Source organism: Microtus pennsylvanicus, chromosome 13 (genome assembly GCF_037038515.1).
Source record: "Microtus pennsylvanicus isolate mMicPen1 chromosome 13, mMicPen1.hap1, whole genome shotgun sequence".
In the NCBI taxonomy this organism is placed as follows: Eukaryota; Metazoa; Chordata; class Mammalia; order Rodentia; family Cricetidae; genus Microtus; species Microtus pennsylvanicus.
In genome coordinates, this window is record NC_134591.1 from 38,626,175 (window position 1) to 38,653,999 (window position 27,825).

The 27,825-nt window shown below is 42.5% G+C and overlaps 1 protein-coding gene across 5 annotated transcripts in view; it reads left to right on the forward strand.

The window, feature by feature from the left end:
- Positions 1–27,825, forward strand: part of Pde4b (phosphodiesterase 4B) — a 526,974-nt gene that overhangs the window by 433,316 nt on the left and 65,833 nt on the right. Inside the window, exon 8 of one of the 5 annotated variants that reach the window (XM_075946592.1) lies at positions 14,634–16,192. The exons of the other annotated variants lie outside the window; for them this stretch is intronic. Coding sequence (XP_075802707.1) covers positions 14,634–14,647 — 14 coding nt within the window. The 3' untranslated portion in view covers positions 14,648–16,192. Of the gene's footprint in view, positions 1–14,633; positions 16,193–27,825 lie in introns of those variants that run through there. 5 annotated transcript variants of the gene reach the window in all.

Below are 27,825 nucleotides of genomic sequence, written 5' to 3' on the forward strand. Positions count from 1 at the left end.
AGAAGAGAAACAAAGCAGGGACTGTCCCCCTTGAAAGAGGACAGACAGCAGAGCTCACTGGATCTGAGTTTATTGTCTTGACTTCCTCCCGGCCAGAGCTGTTGATAAGGACCAAGAGTGACAGAGAGCTGGGTACATTTCCTATTCCCTTCTTCACTTTGTCTATAAAGTCAACTAAGGCCGTGCTGGTCATCTGACTCACTGAACCAGAAGAGGCAGCCACAACAGATGCTGGTGTGAACCCCCAAATATACTCTGGCCTTCACATTTCCAGGGTCGGGAGTCTAGATAGCATGAGATATTTCCAAAGCCCTGCATGCCTGCCTCTGCCAGCAAGAGAAGAAGGATCTCGTAGCAGTTATTCCTAGGGGCAGTCCCTCTGTGGGGTCCTCCGGATCTATTATCTGCTGCCTATTGTTTTTTCAGGTATTGTTCCTCACAGATTGAGAGGAGAACTTGAGGGAGAGCCCAGGCTTCTTCAGGACAGGTTGACAAGCATTAAGGCAGAACTGAAATCTAGATCTTTGTGTCTTGGAATCCATGATCCCTGCACTCACACATACATACTCACACCTTTATATATAATTAAAACATAATAGGAAGAACATCTGTTAGAAAAAGGTGGGGACTGACTCAGCAGTTAGAAGCTTGCAAAAGACCTCCAGGCTTTAAAGACTCCAAAGCCCTCTTCTGGAGTTCAAGGCACCTCAGTTCACATATACGTGCCCACAGACAGTCAAGCGCGTACATATACACGTTCATTTTAGAATGATGTAAAGAAAATATTGTTGTTTTTTTTTTAAAGAAAGCCTGTGTTCTTTCCTCTTGAGCCCGGCCGCATTGTCCCCACCTACAGACTGCTGCATGCAGTAGCCCCTGCCTAGCTGTTTACGGTCCAGCACACACTTCCTGAAAACACGCACTGCTGCAGTTTGGTACCTGTAATGCAGGGAGGCACATGATGCTGTGTCTTTGCTCCAATGGTTTTCACATGTAAAAGTAGGCGCCATGCTAAAATTTGTCAGCGCTATGGCAACGTTTAAATGAGTCTTTATATGGAAATCATTTATAATGCTCTCTGTCACCTAGCGTTATTTACCACTTTCTCTAATTGTTGTCGTCTGTTACTATGGGGACAGAAGTAGATTGAGACACAAGGAAGATCTTCACCAATCAGTGACATTGAACTTGAAACCTGAAGACTGAACAGAAGCTGGTTGGATGGTCGCTGAGCGAGAAACCAGGCACTTCCCACACAGACCCAGTTGCTACTGCCCCAGTGAGGAACAAGACAGAACAGGAGGGTATAGCACTTTTTGATCATGGAAGATATGTAAACTTTATTGTCAGCTTACTTGAGTGTCATGGAGAGATTTTGAGATTGAGACTGGCATGAGATAATTTGAATTTTAAACACAAATTTTCAATCTGAGCCCCAGAGTAGATTGATTGGCAGGGCCTGGGGTCTGGATCTCCTCCACCGTAATACTCAGCCCACTATCATTCTACTTCACACTCTCTCCAGCAGTGTATATAAGAGTCCAATATAAGTACCTGTGCAGATAATCTCTCTCTCTCTCTCTCTCTCTCTCTCTCTCTCTCTCTCTCTCTCTCTCTCTCTCTCTCGTTACAAATGAGATACTCAGCATGTCTGGGTCTTTGTTTTCTAATCTGAACAATGGATCATCATAAGATCAGAATTAGTCGATTGTATGTAAAGAGTTGAATGTATTGCCAGGCTCACCAAAGGCACTAAATAATGCTAATTGGTGGTGTGGCTTTTTTTTTTTTCATTTTAAAACATTTATCACAGTTATTTATTTGGCGTGTGTGTGTGTAACGTTTGTGCACATGTGTTTGTGTGCTTGTGCACATGTCTGTGTGCCTGTGTGCATGCTCACTCATGAAATTGAGATAAATTACAGATGATCTCTCCTTCCGTTTTGTGAAAACCTGGGATTGCGCTTAGATTGTCAGGCTTGACAGCAAACACCTTTGCCAGCCCCAAAGCAGACTTCCTTGAGCCAGGGTACATCTGGAGAAGGAAGAAATTTCTCTCAGTGACAGAGAGCCTGCGGGACTTGGCAACTGTCCAGCTGTGATAACTTTGGGGAACTTGAAACAATGTCTGTGGGGTACAATTAGTTTCAAAAGCTTGGGACTGCCATCTACATGGTCAGAAACTGACACCAAGGAAGGGCCTTTTCATTCTCTTTGGCTTTGTAACTATCTCTGTAGGAGCTCGAGATAAGCCCATGCTTCTGAGCTGCCCATCCTCAGTCTCAGGAAGGACAGGGCCTCAGAAGACCTAACTATCCTACCTAACACAGCTAAGTAAACACTCACCGGAAGGAAGCGTGTGGCCCTGAACCGGAAGAGACTCTTCACACATTCGTAAGCTCCAGTCTTCTAGGTATTAGGTGACTGGCTGTCAAGCTTGGTTTTACTTCTTCTTGCAGCTTCCCAGGGTAGGTACCCTTATAGACAGCTCCATGTCTGCTTACGACAGCTGCTGCTGTGCGTATGTGCACAGATGTGCCTAAAACTGGTTTGTGACTTTCTTGTTCTAGGAGAAAACAAGCATTCTACAGAAGAATTTTGTCAACATAATAGGTCTCTGCTCCCAGTGATAGACCTTTCCATTTTCCTTCCCTTTCACAGAAAGTTCAGCTGTCTTCTCTCAAGGCCGTCCACTCCTTCCCTCCTGCTCCCTTGGCCCTCACTCTTCCCGGCTTCCTTCTGGATAGTTCTCTAAAAGCAAGCAGTTCAAATTGCTGCCTTTGGAAAGTCTTCTCCCTCTGCCTGCTGTGGGTAGCTGCTCCGTTCATTCATCTTACATGGGACCAGGCCTGCCCTCTCTCCTCCCATCGCTCTATACAGATTTCTTAAGCAATATCTTTTAGGAAGGAAGAGGGGATGTTCTCATAAATAAGACTCAGATCCTGATCTTGAGTTTGCACGAGGACTGCATAGACGAGGTCTTCTTTAATTTCAGTTTCCCAATTTGGATTCATCCTCATGTACAACATAGCTGTACAGCAATTCACTACCAGTTACTGGTTAGGTAACGGGTACCACGCAGTTCAGCCAAGTTGACACCTCAAGCCCGTTTATCACAGGCACCCACCCGCCAGCCACTAATGTAAACAACCCGTCTCAAGAGAAGTCAGTCGGCAATGACGCTTCTCTTGCTATAATTTAGATATTTAAAGTCAAGGGAAATAAAAATCTCCACGTGCCTGACATCTTGCTTCAATCCCAGCTCATGGCACTGTGCCAGATATCAGAGGGAGACGTGCACAGCCTTGTATTTGCACACCTGGACAGTACGTGCATTAGCTGAGGTATGACAGGAGCATTGCTGTTCTCACCTTCCACTCTGCTTGGGCAGCCGATCATGAAACCCCGGGGCTTCAGCTTTACCAGAAACCACTTCCCGGACCTCAGAACTAATTACTGAAAACTCACTTGAGATCGGTTATCTCTAAAAGGTTAATTTGGCAAGGAATGTCTTGGGGGAGGTTAGAGGGGCTGACGGGTCCTGTTTGTGCACACTGCTGAGTTGAGCAGGATAGGGTGTGAGGTGGAAAGGTCTATACCCTCTCTCGGCATTTGGAAATTTGCATTCCAGCCTGACTTAGAAAGTGATTCTTCGGATTTCTTCCTTTTCAGAGCTGAGCAAACACCCTTGTCAGCATGCATCCTCTGGGCCGTATGTTCCTGTCACTCAGAATGACCCTGGCCCTTCGCAGAGCACACTACCTTCGGGCTTCTCTCCCAAGCCAATTGCAGACTTGTATTTACTGTAGTTCCCAGCCCGCGACTACAGAGGTGCACACCACATCACAGGACAGTGTCTGCCTTTCAGAGAAGGCCTGGGATATATCACCTGCCGCATTCACAGCAGACACCTCAGATGGACGGACACCTGGACACCACATTCCTCCCTCTTTGCCTCACCTCGCTCCTATTTTTTTTTTAAAGACAGGGTCTTGCTATGTAGCTCTTCCGGAACTCATGATCCTCCATCTCAGCACTACCTGGATTACAGACATAGGCCCCCATTCTCACCTCCAGGTTGTCTTTTGATGAAGGGCTGTCTCAGCAGGTTACAGAGCAGGCACAATTGCGGGAGCTGTCTGTGGCTTTAATGAGTCAGCCGCTCACCATGTTTTTTGCCCCTAGGTCTTGCCTTGTCTTCAGGTCTTAAGAGACCTGTTTTGCTCTAGTTCTGAAGACATTTGCCTCCACCTCCTCTTCCTCTGCAGCAGGAATGCTTCTCCTGTCCACTTTGCAAATGTGTTGGTGGATCGCTTACTACCCCGCTTCTCAGATTTCTGGGTAGACTCATGCGGAAGGAAACACTCCTGAATTATGGTGACGGATGGCAGAACTCTGGTTTGATAAATCCACTTAAATTCTATTCTGCTCTCTGCGTGTGTTCTTTCTTTCCAAATTTTGGCTTGAAACACAAGGCGCTGGCAAAGATGTGTTAACGTAGTGTCAGGGAAACTCACAAAGTATGGTATTTGCTGTTAGGAACTCTGTCTTATTCACCTCAACAATCACAAGGTCAATACCTAATTCCATTCAATAACCAATAAAACTATACCTCAGCAAAGGTGATTCAGCGAAGGCACATTCAGTTAGCAGGTGATAGAGCTAAGACCTGAAGTCTAGCGTTTCACTCTGATCCCTACATACTTGGCACAAATCTCATAGTGAGAGGTGATATGCCCACTGGCACCTTTCAGAAAGGCATGAGCTTTCTCATGAGCAAGTTCACATCTGCTGTTCAATCCTGGCTTTCTCTGGACAGCACTCGTCAGTGCTTCAACTACACTGAGTGTGCTTTTGCCTCCAGAGTCTAGATAAGGAGAAAATTTAGAGGTGATACCTTTTGTTCTTTTGTATTTCTCTCCTCTTAGCAGAATTAAGTCAATGGGGGTGACTGTTCCTCTTCTCTCCTCTCTATTCTCTCTCTCTCTCTCTCTCTCTCTCTCTCTCTCTCTCTCTCTCTCTCTCTCTATTTCTCTCTCTCTCTATTTCTCTCTATATATTTCCCTCCCTCCCCCCCCTCTCTCTCTATATATATATTTCTCTATATATATTTCCCTCCCTCCCCCTTCCTCCCTCCCTCTCCCTCCCTCCTTCCTTCCCTCCCTCCCTCCCTCCCTCTCTCTCTCTCTCTCTCTGTAGTAAATCCCTTCATTGAAGATTGAGGATTTGAGGAAAGCTATCCCAGCAGGAAAGGAAGTGGGACAGAGTGTTTAGGACACAGCAGAGTGTGACCTGCTGCTTACGCAGTACCCTGACATCTGACATCAGAAGGAGAGACTTAGATTTCAGATCTGCAGTGAAACTAGGGTGTGCCTTACAGGGACATAGGGAGGCACTCATCCAATTCTAGACAGGCCCTGGAAAGTCCCATTTTGAATACTTTGTTCTGTCAACTTCCCTAACTCAGATGAAACTGTGTAACTTAATTAAAAGAGCACTGGGCTGGAACTTGGGAAACTGACATTTTGGTGCTGATACCAATCACGTGTATGACTCGAGGTAAATGTTTTAACCCTCCTAAGTCCTTAGTCGTTGTTTTATTTGGCAATAGTTTGAAGCTTTGACTCTAGAATCAAATTTTACAGAGCCTTCAAACTGCCAAAATGGCCCCTGACCCAGAAACAGTAGTGTGTGGGTGTCACGATGGGTAATTCTTTGTCAGACAAGAACAGCTCATGGGTTAGTAACTGGAGCTTTCAGATTTCACCCTCAAGATGCATTCCCTGCCCCCAAGCCTTGGTCCTCTTCCACCGCCTCCCACCATAAATCACACCACTTTCCCACAACGCATTAGGTCCTTAGTATTTTCCCAATCCCAAGTGTAGCCAAAGCAATTAACCCGTAGACGTCCATCAAGTGCCTACATGTGCTAGGCAAACCACAGGGGGAAGTCTGCGCTACCCCTGAGCTTGAGATTCTGGAACCAGAGACGCCAGTTCTGCTTTCACAAGTGTTACTCCTCATGCCTTCCCCAAACCTCGGCCTCTGCATCTTCATTTCCTTCTCTTTTAAACCCTCCTCTCTGAATTATTACGGGACTGAGTGGGCTGTTTCATGTAGAACCATTTAAATAGTGCCAGTCAGAGGATTATGACAGAATCATCTTTATTATTGCTGTGACTGTATGTGCGTATCAGCCCCCATGTGCCTTGGGTCTTGAAAAGTTGAAACTGAACTTTGATCATTAACACTTAATGAGTGATTATTAAATAATTATTCCTCTGCCCCCTTGCCCTACTGCCCCTTCTTCTTTTCTTCTTGGCTTTTGTATAGAAAAAGGTAAAGAATTGGAAAAGAAACAGGCCACATGTATATTTACTAATCAGCTGATCTATCTTAAAGTGGAACCCTCAGGACTGAATAGAAAGAGGAGAAAGTTTCCTCCTTTTTAAAAAATTATTCCAAATTTCATTGCATATAATAAATTGCATTGTGTGGTATTGTGTTAAATAGGACATTTTCATACAAGCAATCTTGTTGAACATATTTCCTTCCCTTTCCGTTCTTGCCATTCCCCTCCATTACCTCCCTCACTCCTCCAGAAGGTTCTACTTCTGCTTTCAAGTCACATGTACATACCTGATTTACATGAGAGAGACACAATCTAGGAGCCACATGTGAGAAAAACATACAGTGTTTGTCTTTCTGAGACAGGCTCAATTCCCTCAATCTCATTATCTCCAGGTTTATCTAATTTTTCTGCAAATGATGAAACTTCATTTTTCTTTCTCATTCAAAGAAATTTTCATTGTGCACCCATACCTCATTTTCCTTATTGCTCCTCTGTGCCTGTGCTCCATAACTTAGCCGTAGTGAGTGGTACTGCAGCCAGCATTGATGTGCCTGTGTCTCTGTGATCAGTTGCCAGGAGCCCTTTGGATAAATAGCCATGGGGAGTTTAGCTAGGCCATAAGGCTGATCCATTTTGATAATTCTGAAGACCCTCAATACTTACTTCGTTTGTTCTGGTACTAGCTTACACTTCCACCAGCAGTATGTAAAATTTCCCTTCTGCTGGCATCCACACCAGCATTTGTTGGTATTGGTAGTCTTTGTATCTGTCATTCTAAGGTGAGATGGAATCTCAACGTCATTTTGATTTGCATCTCACTAATGGTTACTAAGCCTGAACTTGTGTGTCTATATGTGTGATTTAAAGGTCATTGTATTTCTCTATTTGAGAACTGCCCATTTCTCTAGTCCGTTCATTGGTCCAGTTGTCTGATAATTTGTTTAGTTATCTGAGTTCCATGTATACACAAGGTAGTAGGCCTCTATCAGATATATAGTTAGCAAATTATTTTCTCCCATTCTATAAGCAATATCGTCACCCAGTTAGCTAGGTCCTTTGCTATACAGAAGCTTTTGAATTTCATGAGGTGCCATGGCTTTATTTCCTGAGTGACTGGAGTTCTGTTCAGAAAGTCCTTAGCTATCTTGAAGTCTTTTCTCTACTTTTTCCTATCAGTTTCAGATCTTATGTTAATGTCTTTGATTCATTTGGCATTCACTTTGAACAGAGTAAGAGATAAGCATCCAGACTTACTCTTCTATATGTGAATACCCAGTTTTGTCAAAACTATTCATTGAAGAGGTTGTCTTCTCTCCGATGTATGTTTTTGGCCTCTTTGTCAAAACTCATGTGGATGTAGCTGTGTGTGTTTGCATCTAAATGTATTCATTTATTTATTAATAAATAAATAAATATAGACATACAAATCTATTGATCTGGATGTTTGCTTTTATGCCAGTCATGCTAGTTGTGTTACTATGGCTCTGTAGTAGAACTTAAATCCAGAAGTGGTGATACTTCTCCCATTGTTTATTTTGCTTAGATTACTTTGGATGTTCTAGGTCTTTTTGCTTCCAGGTTAATCTTAAGATTGTATTTTCGATGCAATTGCATTTTTGCACATGAAGAATCTTGTTGGGATTTTAATGAGTATTGGACCAAATTTATAGTTTCTTTTGGCGGGATGCACATTCTCACAATACTAATTCTTCCAATCCATGAATATGGGAGGTCTTTCCTTCCTGTAGTGTCTCCTTCCATTTCCTTGTGGAGTATTTCAAACTTTTCATCATAAAGGTGAGCCACATGCTTGGTTAGGTTGATTACAAGCAGAGGGGTTGTGTGCTTGCTTGCTTGGTTGATTTAGAAAATTGTGAATGGGACTGTTTTCCAGAATTCTCCTTAACATGTTGATTGTTGCTGTACAGGAAGGCTGCTGAGTTTTGTATGTTAATTTTGTATCCTGCTGTTTTCTGAAAGTGTTTATCAGAACCGAGTGTTTTCCAGTGGAGTATTTAGTATTTTGTATAGAATCCTATTATCAAATGAGGTTATTTGACTTGTTCATTTCCTATTTATAGCTCTTCTATTTGAGAACAGCAGAGGCCTTCACGCAGGTGCTTAAGCCTCTTTTAGAACTCTGAGGTCAGACAAGAGAGTATCACCTGGCTGTGATGTTTCCGTGTCAGAGAAAGAGATTCATTTTCTCCATCACTCACCCTCTCGATTGTTTACCCATTTGCCCCTACTGAGAACTCACTGCAACATGAATGAACCATTGTGTTGCTTAATGCAGATACAGGATGAGTAAGACACAATGTCTCCCATGGAGAGCTCCCAGTCTTATGGAGAATGCACAAGGTGGTATGTAATGAACTGTGATAAGAACATGAGTAAATTTCCATGGAAGCACAGATGCCAGCTAGAAATCTTAGCCTTATCTAGGATAAATAATACTCTGTACGAGGCTGTTCTAAAGAATTCATAAATAGAGGTGTACTAAATTTTAAAAATTAGGATTTCTATTGCTAGGGCATATATTTCTACAGGTGAATTTTTCAGTTATTCCAGCCCAAGCCAACACATTGACTGACCATCTATCATGAGCAAAGGGACTAGGAGAACATAGGTTTTGCCAGGGCTGTTGGGAGAAGAAAAGTAGAGGAGATTTACTCTGCTATTAGGAAAGAAAAGTAGAGGAGAGATGCTCTGTACTCTACCTTAAGGAATGGTATGGGTTCGTAAATTCAAACTTTAAAAAGCAGATCATGCTGAAACATAAGAAACATATATAGAAGCCACAAGAGTGGGGATTATTTTTGGACTGGAAGACATCTGCGGAAGCACAAAAGGAAAAGTTAGGGAAGGTTGGCAATGATGGGAGTTGGGGCAGTAAGGATGAATAGGAAAATACCAGAGGGCTTTATACACCCAGGTAGAAACTGCGGTTTTCCCTTATATGCAGTGATCCACTTACATTTGTTTAGCAGGCAATTATGCCATTGGAACTGTGCTTTCTTGGAGTAGAGGCTACAATGTTGACTACTGTGACTAGCAACAGAACCAGAAGGAATCAGAAGACATGACAAAGTTGGATCCCAGTTCATCAACCAATTAGCAGTGTGTTCTTGGACAAGTCCCTAACCATTTCTGAGCCATAGCCTTCTCACTTACTTTAAGCAGTGAGACAACCCAAGAGCAACAGCAACAGGAACTACATGTTTTATCTGTTGCCCCTTGAGTGTCGTCATTACGTGAGGCTACTATTGTGCAATGCTTAAGACTCAAAGCTACACCGGGAATTCTCAAAAGTCAAACATTCAGACCTGGGGATGTAGCATGGTTGATGGAATGCTTGCCTATCATACGTGAGGCACCTGGGTTCAATCCCCAACACTGCATGGTGGCACATACCTGGAATTCTAACACTCAGTGGGTGGAGGTTAAAAGACCAGAAATTCAAGATCACACACACACACACACACACACACACCTATGCATTCATTAACACACATACACACTCATGCACGCACATCCTTTAAGGCCACTTAGCTCACCAATTCTAATTGTAAACAACCATATGAGGGAACTGTAGGTGTATATCTACACAAAGTCTTGAACACAAATATCAGCACCATTCTTTTTCTTAATAAACTCAAGTTGCAATCTATCTGTCTAGTGGTTAAAAACCATACAGAAGGTGTTATAATAAAACAGTGCCACTGCCTTTATCAATAAAAAACAGCCTAGAAATGTGTGCTCCTACAATATAGAGGATTCTAAAAACTGTGATGGTCAGGAAAGGAGTCAGCTGTGGGTTGTGTATAGTATGTGTCTCTCCTTATTTGAAACATTCTGAAAAGGCAAAGCTATGAAGGAAGACAGAACTCTATTTGCTTGGGGCTAGTAGGTTATTATGCATTTATTACATACCAATGAATGTATATGAGAGATAATATTAGGGTAAGGATTAATCAACATAGTAAAACTGCTTTAAAAAAAACACTGAATTTTATACCTGGAAAGGTGGCATCATTGATACATAAAATCTGCCTCACTAGTATTGTTCCAAGCACCCAAAGCAGATGTAGGAAGTAAGCACTATTCGGATTCCCACTTTACAGATGAGGATATTGGCTTCCCAAACATTTTCACTGTAAAGAAGTGGAGGCAGGATCCGAACTCTTGCTGCACATTCCTGAGCCCATGTCTCTGGTCACTGTTCATTCTGCATTCTCCCGACAAGACAATAGGGCTATGATAACTAATTTAAGCATAGGGTGCATATTTATCTTACATGAGATAGAAGGAAAGTGTGAGGTTGGCTATCAAACACTTATAACCCACTCAGAGCTGGGCAGTAGTTGGTTAGATGAAGAGGGAAGATATGAGAAGAAATGAGGTCATGTGCAGTGGTCGAGGCTGGACCAGAAGTTTTGCCAGAAGAGGAAGGAGATGAAAAGAAAAAGAAGAAGATTGAGGCAGGAAGGGCCAATCCCTCCAGCTGCTGCTTTTTCGGGTCTCCAACCAAGCCCAGCATTCTGTGAATGGAAGCCAAAGAGCTGGAGTCTTCTTTGCCTTCAGCAAACAGCTGATACTCTTTCCCATCATAAACTTCATGATCCAGGATGTAAAACCAAATCCAACAAACCAGCCCTGCCAGCAGGTTAAATAAATAAATCTTAAATAAATAAGGGTGGTTTGTCTTCCTTTGGCCGTGAGTCTCCGCAGGAGACGCCACGTGCTTTTGGTAACTGAAGCCTATTAGTCAATGTTTCTTCCTGTGTAAATATGGGAGAAGGGTCTATTTGGGGTCATGAGCTGAAGTTATAAGGAATTATAACTTTCCGTATTTTTTAAAATATTTTCCCATCATAGTCTGTGCCGCGCTGAATAGTTATGAATCAGGTAAGGGAGCACAGCTAGCATTTCACCTTAATTATGAAACGCAATTCAAACTCAGAAGGAAGAAACATAGTCTGTGGCCTTGGCAGATACCAGCCCAGGTGAGTTAATGGGGTTTTTTCCTGTATTACCTCCTGATGTGCCCACCACATTGTGAGACTTTATTATTAATAAATGCACATTTCCCAAAACAAATATACAGCCTGGCAAACAGTGGTCTTAGCCCTGTGTATGAGTGAGTTTCTTTTCATAATTACACACACACACACACACAGAGAGAGAGAGAGAGAGAGAGAGAGAGAGAGAGAGAGAGAGAGAGAGAGAGGAGAGAGAGAGAGAGAGAGAGGAGAGAGAGCGATATTATATTAGTGCGTCTCACTGCATTGGTGAAAAAAATGAAGATTCACAGTTCTCCTGTTTTAGCATCATAAAGATGAGATAATCCAAGGTTTCACTCAGGACTCTTTGTTCTAGAGCGTTTTGTAACAAGTGTGGGGGGCTGTGAGGTTTTTGGGGAGGACAATGTTGACTCTGGAAATACATGGGACTTAGCCCACCTGGTAAAGAGAATTCTGTACTCTCTCTGTTTTTGATGACATTTATTCTTTGAGTCACTGTCCCCAAAGAGACAGGAAAGGCTATTGTGTGACTGCCATGGTAACTAAACGTTCAAGCTTCAAGTAGCTCACAGAAATCCCCAACATAGCCAGACAAATACTGCCAGCTTTGTTAGCTGCTGTTAAGAACCCAGCCAGTCACAAGTCATTCAAAGGCCCCTTCTTGGATGCTGTCAGTGTGTGACAGGATCCTGAGCACTGTGAGCAATATCAAATTAGTTTCAGTCCTCAAGGAGATTACAGTTAACACACTTGCGGATGATACTAAAATATGACACATTTATCTTTAAATGGCAGTAAAAGTCTTCTTACTCGGTGAAGACTTATAGAGCTGCCCCACCTCCTCAGCATGCTGAATTCATAGCTGCAACTCAACAGTTTGACTGAAGTCTCAGAAGTGATAATAGAGAGGCTGTGAGTTCCCATGTCAGGGTCCCCCATCACCATGCATTATTTGGATCATAAAATCCCCTAGGATGGTGTCTGGTGAAACACTGCATATCTTTGAAGCCAGCACAATGTCTAGTGTTGAATAACCTTCCTATAAATATTTATGAACACATAAATTAATGGCATAACCCTGGCAGAGTTAGCCTCCAAGCCAACATTCTTTCTCCCAGAACAGTAATAATCAACTCTGCTTCTTGGGAGTTGAAAGATGACTTCCAGCCCTGGCTAGGAATGAACAGTCCAGCTTTCTTGCCTGTGCCTAAATTCTGGTCCTTCAGTTTATTAGCTCTGTCTCTTCATCAAATGACTCATTTCTGCCCCAGTTTCACTATGAAATAATGATAATAATACTCCCTACCTCTTAGGTTTGTTAAGAGGACTAAATGAATATTTATATGGTTCTTAGGCAGGCACATGGTATGTTCTCTGAACATACTTATTAAGTAAAGATAAATAGAACACTGATTTTTCCAGAAAAATAAATGCATGTTAATAATAGAACAGGCATAAAAAGTGTTGAACATGTGTTAAAGAGTTCTATGCTTGCTCCATTTCCTTTCTGCTTCCTGCCCTATAATAAGTGCATACAATAGAATAAAAAATTGAATTGGTACAAGGGGTCTCTGAAGGGCAAGACTACTTTGTGATCTAGCAATGCAAAGAGAGTTTTATCAAAAACAAACTGTACCTGGTCTAGGGATAAGACAGCAGGGGCAAGCAGTTTGTAGAGGGAACATCTCCAAAACCTGATGGCAGCAAGAATTAGTTCATGAGACACAGTCACCCCCCAGAACCAGGGTCTGGTTTCTTGAAGACGAATTTGTTACGGTCCCGTTTTTGAAGTCTATTTGGCAGAGCTCTGATTCCATGCTATGGTTTCAACTGCTCAGCTTGATGGAGGAAGGTCACTGGCTAATAAAGGAACTTCCTTGGCCCATTTTATTGGTTAGAACATAGGTAGGTGGAGTAAACAGAACAGAATGCTGAGAGGAAGAGGAAGTGAACTCAGACTCCACAGCTCTCCTCTCAGGAGCAGACGCCTCAGAGAGATGCCATGCTCCCCGCTCCCGGGAAGATGCACGCGATGAAGCTCCGACCCAGGATGGACGTAGGCTAGAATCTTCCCGGTAAGACCGGTGCTACACAGATGATAAGAAATGGGCTAGTCCAGGTGCGAGAGTTAGCCTAGAAGAGGCTAGATAGAAATGGGCCAAGCAGTGATTAAAAGAATACAGTGTCCATGTAATTATTTCGGGGTATGAGCTAGCCAGGCGGCTGGGGTGCTGGGGATGCAGCCCCGCCCCTCTTATTGCTACATCAGCTAGATGAACACTGAAGAGTTACTGATTTAACAACCCATTTCATTTGTAAAGTATTAGCAGAGATTCAGGGCATTTTGTGAATCATTGGTAACTGAGTAGAAAGGATCTTTATTTGAACCAAGCAGGGTAAACAGTATAAGCAAGATCATGTGATTTTATTGAGTGCTTTGAAAGACATTTAGAGGGTGAAGCAGGAGAGGACAGGAGGAGGTGAAAGAGTCCATATAAGGGAATGGAGAAGGGTCTCTGAGGAAGTGACTTTAACAGATGACAGGTGGCTAAGAAGGAAGCACGAAGAGCAATGTCTAGAGCCTTGAGGATGGCATAGGTGAGAAGGACGGCTGGTGTGGAATGGAGTGTGCCATCCAGTACAAAAGGAGTTGATGGCAAATGAGCACAGACACATCACGTAGGGCCTTTAGGCCACCATAAGCAGTTCAGAGTGTATTAAAGCCAATCAGTAGTCAATACACAGAAAAAAAATTGGAAGAACATGAAGCATCTACAAATTTTATTACTCATACTTTAACGGGTATATTAAATTCTATTGGGGGAAAACAAAGACTTAGGAGAAGCATTGGAATAATGAGTCTTCCAGGCAGAGTTGAGAGTCCATTTGTGATCTTAAATAAGAAAAATAAGATGAATTCAACCCCAAATACAAGGGATTTACTCTGGATTCAGCAATCACACTTCGGTGGACTGACTTGATTGGTGCTGTTTGAAGGTGTGGGCTGTTTCCAATGCCAGGAGTAATGATGGAGTACACTGTCATTCCTGCCCTTAGTGTATATTCATAGAGCTGCTTTGTAGGCTTAGCTACAGGGAACCTTCCACAAAACATACTACACACACACACACACACACACACACACACACTGTTCAGCAGGCAAAACTGTAACATACATGAAAGAAATATGTAGAGCTACAGAACCAGCCAGAGGATGCTAACAATAGACTGAATGCTTTTGAATTTTATTCCTACAGGAAGTCTAGGCTAGACACCATCTGGTCAACCTTGCCAGGCTTCTCTTAGTAGCAAGGGTCCTTTCGCCACCAAGTATTTACTACCTTCATTCTGCAAGGCCAAGATTTCGTGGATGTGGAGGAATTAGAATCTCTACTTGATGCGAAATGCTTCTATATGTTCTGATAGCAGCAGCTAATGTCTCCTGAATGTGTGCTTGTGTGAGGAGCTGAGCTGAGCATTTTCCTGGACAGCATCTCCGTTGACATTTAAAACAACAAGTGAGCTTGGTTTCCTTGGAATCTTCTCTTCACAGATAAGAAGACTGAACTTTAGAGAGATTAAATATTTTCCTAGAGCTAAAAAGCTGTGCAAGTGGGGAAGGCAAGAGTAGAAAGCAGGCTCCAGGATTCAGGCTCTTTCAGCAAGAAGCATCCTTGCCAGCTCAAGCTGTTCTTCATTTCTTCATGTTATCATGAAGTGCTGCCATTCTACAAAACGTACTCCGGAAAGCTCTCGTTGTCATCTCCAGCCCTATTAAAACCGGGTTCTCTTTTCCCATGTTCTCTAAATAAGAGATTAATTCATTGGAGGTGGTTGGAGGATTAGTGGATTTTTTTTTTCCCATATTTCCTTCTTTTGAGAGCCTGGTAAAGTGGAAAGCTTGCGGTTTGTTGTTTTTGTGTGAGCCCGGTGACCTGTGCTGGGAAAATTTCCCCCTCAAGTCAAATGTGCTGACACAGGTGACGTAGCCCACGCTAAGCAGCAGGGGCTCTGGGGACAAGCCACAACCTGATCTTTTCCTACCGTGTAATTTCAAATTGAAATTTGATCTTTACAACAAATTCCTGATAACTGAGGTCAGTCGGAAGAGTCGCACTCACTGTCAAGGTATCTGATCCACCTAGGTCAGCTGTGGCTCTCCCGATGGTAAATTTTTGGCAACAAGTCACAGTCGGGTGATGTGGCCTAAGAGGTTGTCTGTAAACGAAGGCTCGTATGGAAGCCCTCCATTTCCATGCATAATCAGAGTCCAATAGTGCTCACTAGGACTGAAGATGAGGTTTGAGTTTCTGTGCAAGGACTGGGGAATCCGCACTTTGAAATAACGCTGCTTGATTCTTCTGTAAATGAGTGCTTCAGAACCACTGAGTATATGCCTTTGATCATGCAATGCTCTTCCTGACCTATCATATGAAGACGACGATAAGGAAATCTTCCAGTGGACCCGGCTGTGCCTGCAATACTAATGGAAACCAGTAGCTGATTGAGTACTTAGCTGTGACCATCCATGAGCAGCACTTTATGAGTTCACGTCTAACAAACGCTTAGGCAGGCTATTTCTGGCCCCAGTTTTAACATAAAAGAAATGTGATAGAAGGAAGTTAAGTAACTTGGTCCAAGGTCACATATACTTAGGCCCCTTGGAAGGCAAGCCATTATTTGTAGGCCGTTGACCATGGATATTAATCACAGCTTCACCACTTACCATCTGAAAATGTAGTTACTGTTAAAAAAAAAAAAAGATAGAACCAAGAACACAGAGCACATGCTAGATGGCAGCTGGTCATTCCTTGTTATCTACTGTTACTGAATGGAATGAGCTGGAAAGTTAAAGAACATTCTGGAACTCTGATCACTAAGATCAATAAAAAGACATAATTTAAAAACTTGTGCCATTTCTCATGTACTCTTTTCTCAGTTTTGAGAGTCCACTGGCTCAGATAATCCTCTCACTTACCCCCCTTCCTCTGTCCTACAGATATGGTCAGTACCTTAAACCACCCAAAGCACTCTACCTCTCCCTCATGGGAAAAGGAGTATAAGTATTTCTATTGCTTTTCTGTCCCATATTAAGTTCAGTGAACCTGGGGTAAGTTCTAAATGACTTTATGTACTGCTGTTTGCAGAAAGCCAGAGCTTGCCTTGAGGGTGAGCTGAAAGCAACTTCGGCTACAGATTCTGGTGACCCCCGATGCCCAGGCCTGCCATAACAACCTATTTGAGAATGACGTGGTAATCTGGTCTGTGGCATTTGGCTTAGTGGTTTCTGTTGTGACATACAATGATTCAGGTTTTCTCATTTACACACCAGAGCTTCACAAAATTACCTTTCTGGGGTTCTTGAGGTCAGATGGGGAAGGAGGGAAGAACACATGGGACTTTGAACAAATCCTCTGTGTTTTCACTCTGCCTGCTGACACAGACATCTTGCCATGCAGCAATAACCTGCTCTAGAGGTCTTGGAAGAGCATCTGAAAGGACAGGAAGAGAAGCCAAGGTCTGAAGTACCCCTGGAGATGCCCCTCCCCTGCAAACATGGGCTATAAGACTAGCTCAGTGGGGTCTTCCTTGCCTTCAACTTTTTCCCTCACTCTTTTCCTTCATGGCCATTTTAAAGGTGATTGGATTTAAGATTTACTGAGTACTATTACATACATTACACATAGTGCATCAGGTTGATGGAGACACTCTTGGGCCAAAACCATTCACCATCTCTGGACCATTCTCCTGGCCTATGCCATGGGGATTTGGAACACAACAATGATGTTCAAGTTCTGTAGGCAACTTAATAAAACTCTGATATATTTTTTAAAAGTCTGAAACATGAAAGAAACCAAAGAAAGTATAATTTAACAAAATCCTCTTAGTATGAACATTTCAACCAAGATGCCAACTAATTCTTCAAGGTAGCCAGGTGGGCTGTTTCCAGTCATCAGCTTGAGAACTCTAAACCAAATATCCTCTCAAATTTTTTATCAGCTTCAAAAAGTCTCTGGTTCAGTAATGGCTCCACCCAATGGGGTCTGTGTTTGTACCTTACAGAAGAGAATTAGAAGAACTAATTTTTAAAGAAGATAGATCAGTTGAGTTGGGAAATAGTCAATTTTAGAGTCAATCTCTGATGTTTATTCCTAGATGGGTGTGTGTGCTGACCAACTAGACATCACTTTTTTGGGCACTCTCCTGACAGTGGCCATAAAACCTAATTTGCTTAGGCCCAAAGTGAATTTTGTATTTGTTTCTCTGAGTCTCCTTCATCTTTAGAGTCCAAATTAGTCAGATAATTTTGTTAAAAAAATATTCATTAAGCCATTTTCATCAATTTTCTCTTTGTCCCCTGTACTTTAAAAATGGGTCAGTAGTATGCACATAAAAATAAATCTTAAATTCTTTTCAAATCCACGTTTTACGTATATTTTCTTTGTATTTTGTCTACATTTTTGTGAATTTTGGGTCATCAGACAGAAGAAGAGGAAAAAACCAAAATGAAATATAGTAAAGGAAAAATCAAAGAATGGAGAACCTGGCAGGAGACAGGCTAAATTAGGGGAGAAAATAAGGAATAATTCCAAAAGGAATTTCTAGGGGAAGCCCCGTGAAGGAACAGAGGACAAAGGTGATGTGCAGGGTTTGCTGTGTGACTCAGGCCTTGGCTCTGCTCCTGGGTGACTCACTTGCTGGAAAACATCACTGAGTCCGAGAACTTTCAACAGGTTTCAGACTTTCTTGGAATTACTTACAACTTCACTTTGTGTCTATATTTTCTCATCAGTTCCTTAAAGTGGAAATATCTGTGTCTTATCAGAAATATATATCCTTGATACTAGATTGTATCTGTAGAACCAGCTGAGAGTTCAAATAGCTCATGGACTGAAATAAGGAAAATGATTAAGAAAGGCAGACTGCTTTGGTCCTGGGAGCTTCTGTCTCCTGAAGGACTAGTTGGACGGTAGGTATCCCAAAGGCTCTGCACTCTCCCCAAACAGAGTGCAGAGTAGACCAGAGGTTTTCATTCTTCTTTTTAAGCATGAATGACATCAAGACTCAGTTCCCACATGTCCACGTGTTCTGGGAAACCTACTTAAGCCTTGCCACACATGTGACATCTGGCATTTCTATTTGGTTCTATTGCCTCATCCTCTCCCCTGTTTTACATGGCTACAGAGATGACAACTCAGTACATTGTCCAGTGTCCGTCCTGTCCCAAGTCCCTTCTACACAGACACACCAACAAAGCATGGTACAAACACCTCTCCTTTCTGCTAAAATACTTCAATTCCTCAAACACCAAGCTGTCTCTCACTTTCCTGCACGTCATCCTCTCTCCCCAGAGCACGTCAGTGCTTTCCCACTCCACTTCCTCTTTCTTCTTTAATTCTAGCTGCTTGAGATTCTACTCAGGAGCCAGCATCTTCTCCTCTGGGATCCTGTGAGTGTTTGCAGCCCTCTCCGTGCCATCCTGGATTTACCTTTGAATGCCTAATTGTGCTATGATTCAATATAATACACTTGCATGCTTTTCTTGCCAGGGAGGGTTCTTGAAGGCAAATCTGTGTCATATTTTATGTCACTATGAAATAGTCTAAGTTAGCTTAATACATATCTGATTAACACATTTTAGATAAATTTAGACTCCAGTTGGTGGGCACTTGGTATGCAGTGGGGTGAGCTCTTGGTTCAGTGCAGTCTTTTTAGCACAAACAACAGAGCATGCCTCCATTTGGAAAGACTGCAGGGCAGTTGGCATGCTGGCCCTCATTAGAATCTGCTGTTGCTATGGCTAACAGGAGAGAGTCAGCCAAGGAGTTAAGTGCTCAGACTTTGGAAATATACAGAATTGGATTCGAATTCCGTTTTTACCAGTTACAAGTTCTGTGACCTTAGGTAAGTTGTTATATAAAACCCCAGACACCCCATCAGGATAGCAACCTTCCCTTGCTGTTGTCGAGAGTATATGAACATTGATCAATGACTTGCATACTCCGTAAGGACAAGATCCCTTGTGGTTTTGATTTGTTTCTATAAGAGCGGCTGGCGCATGCCTGTTGGATCAATGAATGGTTTATTTTGGTAGGTCTTATTCATAACAGTTCTTACTCATGTGGGCATCTTACCAATTCTTATGTAGGGTTTTTTTTTTATATATACATGCATTGTGTGCAACTTCGGGGGACAGAAGTGAGGCTTCCGCCTGAATGGGACTCTTAAAACCAACACGCCAGGTGTGGCAGCAGCATTTGCCTTCCTCTAAGGAGCTTTCTGATCTGTTGGATGTTTAGTATTAATTCTGTCATTTCAGCTATTGCTTATTTTTTATCCGTTAGGACATCTTTGTGCACTATCTTGACTAGACACAGAGTTTGGTTCAACATCTTGGAGAAAATGACTGAATTTAGTGGTGTTCCTGGATCTTGTGCTAGCCCCATTGTTCCCTAGCATCCTTGATCCTTTTCCCATTTTGTTGGGGGATGTTTATATCCCAAGGTTTCATTCTGGGCCCTTCCCATTTCCAGCAGTTGTTTAGTTTCAGATAACCTGTGGCTCATTAAGAATTGTGAGCTTTTTTAATTTTGTCAGCTTACAGACATCTCTTTATATTATTTTCTTACCTGGAGTAAAAGAAATTTGCCTTAAATTTGTACTTTATGAACTTCCCTGGAAAACGAAGGGGGCATGTTCTGTACAGTGGGATCTGAGATGCCCTCCCCAGTTTCTACTCAGAATGGGTTATCTGCAGGCCATGAAAGACTGCCTCCTCAGCCTGTGAAGTAGAGACTGCTGGGTTCCTAGCAGCCATTGCAGAAGAACTTTATTAAAACACTAAGTAAATTTGTTTGCCAAGTGAAAATAAAACCTCAGATAAATGTATGTTGAGAACATTTGCTACACAACATAAACACAAACAGAGAATATTTTTCTCTCGAGTGTTCTTCCTACATTGGCCTTCTTTAGCCCTGAGAGATTTTCAAGGTTGACAAGTTAATCACATAAAAAGTAGAGGGGATAGCAAAATGGTTCCCTTAAATGAATTTGTTTTCTATAGATTTTCCTTCTCTCTTTTTATTTTAACCCAAGTTTTTCTAAAAGAGACATTGAGCACCGAAGTGAACAATGCCAACTTAGTGCTGGGATCTGCTAGCAGGCAGCTTGCATTCTGGCATGCAGCCCGAAGACCATGCTGACTGGACTCCCTTCTACTTGCCCACCAAGGAACTGAAGACTGTGTTGGAAGAGAAAGAGAGTACAACACACCATCTCCCCACTCAGGGACTGGCCAGAGAGAGTCTTTGTCCAGCTTCTCTTTCCACCTGCCTGGGAGAACAGTTTGGAGTGGCTGCTGTGTAACTAAAAATAGAGCATGAACTGGATTGGCTCGACTGCTGGTTCAGAATGTTTCCCCATCCGACTGCTGGTTCAGAATGCTTCCCTGTCCTAGCCACTCTCCTATTTATGCATTTAGCTAATGTTTGTAGGTAACAACAGTCTGAGTAGCTGTGATTTCAAAGATGAACTGTGTATATTCAAGGCCTGTATGCCGTGTATTAGCTGTCTATGATTTCCCAGAGGAGCTGAGCTATGCTAAGATGCTGATTCTACACCAGGGAAGTCTTTCTTTCTGCCCTGGCTGGGTTAGAGAGCCGCTGCTGGTCACACAGTCTATTTCCAGAAGCCAAATGTCTCCTTGTTGATGGTTTATCTTCCAGTTCTTTTAACTCTTCTTCTTAAGGTCCCCAGACAAGCATTGTTGGGTCCCCGGACAAGCATTGTTGACAAACAATGATCATAAATGGGTGCTCTCTGAATATCAGGCAATTAACTGCAAAGAGCCTTTATTTTTCTCCCTATTTAGCAAAGAGAGGAAGAGAGATGAAATCATGTATGTATATGTACATGCACTTGTGTTTATACATGGGGTGTGGCTGGCTGAGATACTCATACATATTTGTATATTCATAGACCATAATATAAACTACAAATAAATCCAGATTTCACACAGATGTGAAATTCACAAGTCTACTAGTACAAGATAGGCAGATTTTTGATGTCAGTTGATAATGTTTAATAATTTAAGGAACTTTTCCCCTACTATGTTAAGATCCCTTCTCTTTTGATGAGTTCCAGCTCATAGGAGGATAAGGCTAGAGTCACGGTAGTTGACCATAGTCAAGGGAGTCACAGATTATAATCTTCAAGCATTTTCAATTTTGTCATTCCTGTTCCATGTGATCGTGGGATTCACAAAGAGGACTGATATGATTTCTCTGCACCAGATTCCCTAGAAGCTGAAGCCCAGAGGGGCTTAGAGTCTTGCCAAGACCCTCGATATAGTGAGCAGTGGCTCAAGTTAGAGTATAATTCATAGTCTTCTTACTGTGGGGTCAGTGTTTGGTTTTTATTTTAGTTAAGTAAAAAGGTACCTGACCTTAATTTTAAGAAATGCAAGAGGATGAGGACTTTCTTTTCTCCTTTTCTTTCTTGCTTCCTTCCTCCTTACCTCCCTTTCTTTCTTCCTTCCTCTTTCTTGCCTGTCTCTCCCTCCTTCACTTTTTTCCTTCCTTCTTTTTTTCCTTCTTTCCTTTCTGGGATGTCATGAAGTCAACCTTGGGTCTTCTGCGCACTAAACAGACATCCTACCATTGTGCTACATCCTCAGCCCAAGAGAAACAAGTTTTGGCAACCACATAAATTTGATATAATAGAGTAATAATGATGACATGAGAGCACTTCATGTCATAATTAAACCATAAATCCACCCTTTAGCTTTTCTTACCCATGCTATGATTCAACTCTCTTCCAAAATGGAAGGTTTGGGAGTTCCACCCATGTGCGTTATGAGGATCCTTTCCCTGCAGGATTGCTACTGGCCTTGCTTTAGTTTGTGATTGGAGTAATGCGTAGACCATGGTCACTGGACTTTTACAATGAGAAAACCTTCTTCAGAACCTTGGAGTTTACTCCTCAGCCAATCTATTGTCAGGGCAGCAGTGATTAGCAGTAACCCAGAGTTTTTCATTACCCAGTTAAACAGTAAGGTAGAAAGAGAGAGGCTAATGACTTCCAACCTGTGCTACACTGTCCCTTTTGGTTTCTGGAAGGCTTGAGAAAGACCTGAAAGCTGAACTGGCCCATTCAATTTAGTAGATTTTGGAATGCATGGTAAACCTATAACCAGCATTGCTCCCTAGCTGGGTCAGCTCATGAGACCCTCCCTGCACCTGTTTCCCCCTTTGTCAAATAAAATAGAACTACTAAGAGATCTCCCAGTTGGCTAAGTTCCCCCATTGGTCACCTTACTGTTATCTGTTGCAAAGCCATCCAGCATAGACTGTGTTATACGGCCAGGGAGAATCTCAAAACTGGTTGTACCGCTTTTGATCATCTTTTGATTTACTGTCAGCAGATGATATTAAAATTAACTTGCATTAGCTGAGTAAATCTGGTCAGGCAACGGGGAATGGAAATAGGGAGTGCCCTGGGCGGTGGCCAGAATTAGCAAAATAATCCCCTTGCATTTAGGAGGTTACAGAGCACTTTCCCACACACGCATCCTTTCACTGAGCCCCTACAAAGCCCCGCCGGTAGATTCTTAGAGTTGTTTGCCCCACGAGAAATGCAATATTTCAAAAGGTGAAGCGACTGGCCAGAGTTTGGCAATCCAGAAAGCAGAATAAAAGCCAGAGGCCTTGCTTTCTTGTGCAACACACCTGTGCAACACACCGGAGGGTGATTAGCATCTACTAGAAAACGTTTTGGTAAGACCTGGCTCCTCAGCCTCAACAGGACCTCTGGAGCTCCACTCGCTCAGAGCCTTCTCGCCTGCTCTGCTTGTGGCTCCTGTCCTCCAGCATCATTACCTGCTCATCTCCTTCAGTTTCTCACGTGGCAATCACTTCCCTTAAGAGGAGCCAAGGCTTTGTTACAGATGGCATCCTATGGGCTTCCATGCCACGCAAAGATTGCCACCACCGCTGTTACTACTCTAGTTCAGTTGTCTTGGTTGGAACAAGCCCCATGGAGGCACCGAGACTGCTTACTATTTAAGTCGGTCTCAAGCCTCAAGCTGCTACTTTTTCACCTGGGTAACCCCAACATCCACCACAGTGGGGTATGGATAAAATATTTTTAAGTAAATGCTTGTAATTACCTACAACCATGGAAGAATTTCCCATTCATAACATGGGATTGAAAGCTCCTTCCCCATCCAACTCCCAGCTTTATTAAGGTGTGGTGAACAAATCAAAATGGTATGTATTTTGATATACAACATGGTTTTCTATGTATATAATGATTAAGCCAGGAGAATTATCATATACTCCATGTTCTTACCTATTTTGTATAATAAGAACACTTAGGATCTCTCAGTAATTTTGACATTTTCAACACGTTGTTTAGCATGGTTACAGTCCCATACTGGAGACCTCCAGAAATTGCATTTTGATCTAACTAAAATGTTCCACTGACCAAACTTCCAAAACATTCCCCTATCCAAGAGGAGGCTGGCTGAACACCAAATGCGGGTCATTTGCCTAAGATATGAGCTCATTCCCAGAAGCAGGGCCTTTGACTGGCAAGGATGGAGTTTGCTTGCTATTTGTGTAACTTAGTGGGAAAAGGTAGGAGCAGATATTTTGGAGTCACTGGGGAACATAAGCTTTGACACCAGGTCTACTCATGTGTCCGGTGCTATTGCTGGGAACCAGATCTCACATAAGACCATCACTCACTGTCCGATATCACTTTCAGGAAGACGTTGGGACTTGCCAGTGTGGCTATTTATAACTCTTTTCCTATTTGGAACCAGTTTAAGGCCGTGCAACCACACCAGTGTATGCTATCTGAATCGTGTATTAGCGGGAACACAGTAAATATGGCAGATGGGAAGCCAGGTCTAGCACTCACAAATCATGTGAAAATTGTGTCCATCATTTCATCTGATGTTTAAGCATGATAACCCCTCATGAGTGTTTAGGAATTAATATTTACAAGATCATAATTATGATATGAATTAGCTCACTCAAATGAAATGACTTTGTCCAATATGTCAGCAAAGCCATTCTGCAACGACAGAATCTTAAGACACCATACATCTTAGCAAGGAATGCTCACTACAGAGATTATGCCAACTTTTAGAAAAAAACTTTCTGCTACAGTTATGTACTTTTACAAATGATCTGAGACTGAGTGCCAAAAAAACATGGATGAAAATCAGACTGTGTTTGGTATAGCATCCTTTCCTGGCCGCACATAAGCCATAGTGTAGAGTTCCCATCTTCATTGTTTTATTTTCTTCGGAAAGTCTTCCCTGTGATCTCCATTTTCCCAGGAGCTGAGTCTGTCTCTGTGCTTACATCCCCTGAAACCTAGCACCCTTTTTCTTCAGTTCTGCTAATCTCACATCACTCTGTAAGGATAATGTCATTTCTTCATGTTTCACCCCTTATCAGATCTCATCCATCCTCTGTGGTAGGTGGTAGGGAAGGTCCTAGCAGAATCCTCTGAGGAGCGTTTTGACTCTCCGCAGCATTGCCTCCTCCAACAAACTTCTCAAGACCCAGTAAGAAGAGGTGAGGGAAAAAGTCACATAAATTTGAAAATTATCCTCAGCTTCTTCCGATAATTCAGTTCCCACTCTCTGCAAACCATTGCTTTGTGGCATCAGTGTAACCTCCTGGAAACCTCTTTGTTCATCGTAACCCACGTTTAATTTCTTTTCTATGTTCATTTACAGCACTAACCGTATTCTTTAATTATTTAAGTTTTATTATTTATTATTAAGCTTAGATTGGTCCTTCTTCTAGTTGCAGAGGGTGATACAGCTGTGAACCCAAGAAAACCCTTCTGCCCGGAGATGAAGAGACACAAAACATGTTCCTAAAAGAATAAGGTGTTCTCAGGTGTTGAAAAGATGTTGAGGTAACAGGACACAGAGTCTGTTGAGGGAGCTTTGGAAGGCAAAGGGAGATCAAGAGAGATTGGAGGACCCTGTCTTGTGCTCCAGTCAGGGCAGAGACCCACCCAGAGGCACAGAGCAGATGGGTGAGCAGCACCATTCTTCCCTAAACCATGACTGAACAGAACATCTTACAGTAGGAAGACTAGAGATGGTTACAAACAGTCCTCTCCTTCAGAGTATCCAATTAAAATACTGCATACTTAAATTTGAATTTCAGATGGATGGGCATTTTTGGGTTCAAAGACCCTAATTGCAACATAATAGTTAAAAAGCATACTATTTATCTGAAATTTAAATGCAGTTGGACATCCTGAGTTTTGTTTGTTTGCTTTTTTATTAAATACAACAACTGTGTATTTTAGAAGAAAATGACCCATAGTGGGACTGGGCATGATGTCAACAGCCCCTGTGAAGCTTCTCTGGAACCAAATCTGACTGGAAAGCAGCAGCCACTATGCATGGCTTGGCGAGGGGCTTCAATTCTCATAGATGTTTCCCGGAGTTCCTGCTAGAAAATGTATTTATCTGACAATTCATTAAGGATGCACTTCCTTTACTTATCATTATTGTAGGTGTGTGCAAGATGTATGTGTGAAAGTATGGTCATGCATGTGCCACAGCATCCTTGTCGAGCTCAGAAAACACATCTTTTAAAGTTAGTTTTCTCCTTTCACCATGGAATCCTGGAACGGAATTCATAGTCAAGTTCACATAGCATGTATTTATACCCACCGGGCCCACCTACAGCAATTTAAAACTTTGTGCAAGCACAATGCTATGTTCTAATCCATTCCTTTGTGGTCTATCTATTGCAGTCTTCTAGGGATGCCCTTCTAGGTGCAAAGGTGACACAATTCCTGCCCTCAGGTCAAACAAAGTCATTTTAAGTCAGCCTAGATCATGATGGAGGGTCACAGCAGAGGTACACAATGTTCTTGTCCTTTGAGTAGAAAGAGTCGGTGTCTAGTCACGGCTATAAGCAGAGACTGATCATTCGCTTCCCAACTGTTCAGATCCGAACAGAAACTATATTAATTACAACACTGTTTGGCTTCTTACTAAGTAACTCTTACATTTTAATTCAACACATTTCTATTAATCTGGGTATTACCATAAGGCTGTGGCCTACCAGTAAGGTTCTGGCTGGAGTTGGTGTCTTTCTCCTTCGGCAGCTAAATGGCATCTCCCTGACTCTGCCTACTTTCTCTCTATATTCTGTTCGGATTTCCCACTTGGCTTTACTCTACTAAGCCATTCGCCAAAACAGCTTCTTTAATAACTAATGGTAATGAAACATATTCATAGCATACAGAGGGAATCCCACATCAATGGCAATGAAGGAAAAATTGAGTTTGAATCCAGCCACAGCCCTTGAATATCTACAAGGATTTCACAAGGAGACCCAGAAAACATTGTCCAGGAAAAACTGCTCGAAGAAGTGAACGTAATGTCACACTTAGAACATGAGCGGTCAATAAAAACATAGAAGACAGGAGAGGGGTGGACCATCAGCAAAGGAGATGATGATTATCCCTTCTAAACAATGCATGATAGAATTTTGTAGACAGAGAAGTCATGATGTTCAGTCCTTTGTTTCACATAAAAGAAAATGCAGAAAGTAAACGCTTGCTTGCTACTGGTGAGGTAGCAGAATGGACGATTTTGGAAACTGGTGTGCTGTTTCCTAGGAATGAAGAGCTTCTTTCCTACAATATGTCTTGTCGTGAGTTTGTAGAACAACTGTGAGATGAGATGCAGATCTTGGTTAGAAATATAGACATTTTGGCACTTTGACAACAGATAAAGTCCACAGGTGTGGAGACGTCTAAATGATGATCCCATTGCCAGATAGGAGAGTAGAGTGGAGAGATACAGTTCATTTAAGTTAGACTGGGGGCAGGTGGAGAAGAGCAAGCTGCAATTGAATATCGAGAGCATAGGCAAGTTTACAAATATTTGAATGAGGCACTAGCAAGGAAGTACAAGAAGAACTTCACATAGCTTGCCTTGAGGGTGGCAATAAATGGAGAAGGATGGAATATTAAGGAAGCAGGGCCTACAGGAAAACTTTTAGGTTGTGCTGGATGAGCAGAGCGTAACTGTGTCTGCAGGTCAAGGAGCCAGGCCAAAGAACAGTGGGATAAATAGGGGAGGCTACATTAGCAGTAAGTGAAGGCAGAATAGAAACTGGAGGAGCCTGGGGAAATCTGAATGCAAAAGGCCCCCTGTCAGGCATGAACAGGGGCATAGACAGGATTCAGAAGGCCCTTTGCCTTCTCAAGGACATCTTTCCTTGGATAAAGTGAGAAGTCTGGAGTGGGGGTGGAAGTTTGTGAACACTGTAAATGTTTTGATAGTAACTGTTGAGAAACAGTGGGCAGATGTCGAAACTGTGTGTCAGGTCCTGCCGAGAGCTTACAGGAGTGCATCTGTGAGAAAGGCTGGTCCACAAGTCCTTGGAGCTTTCCGGCTGT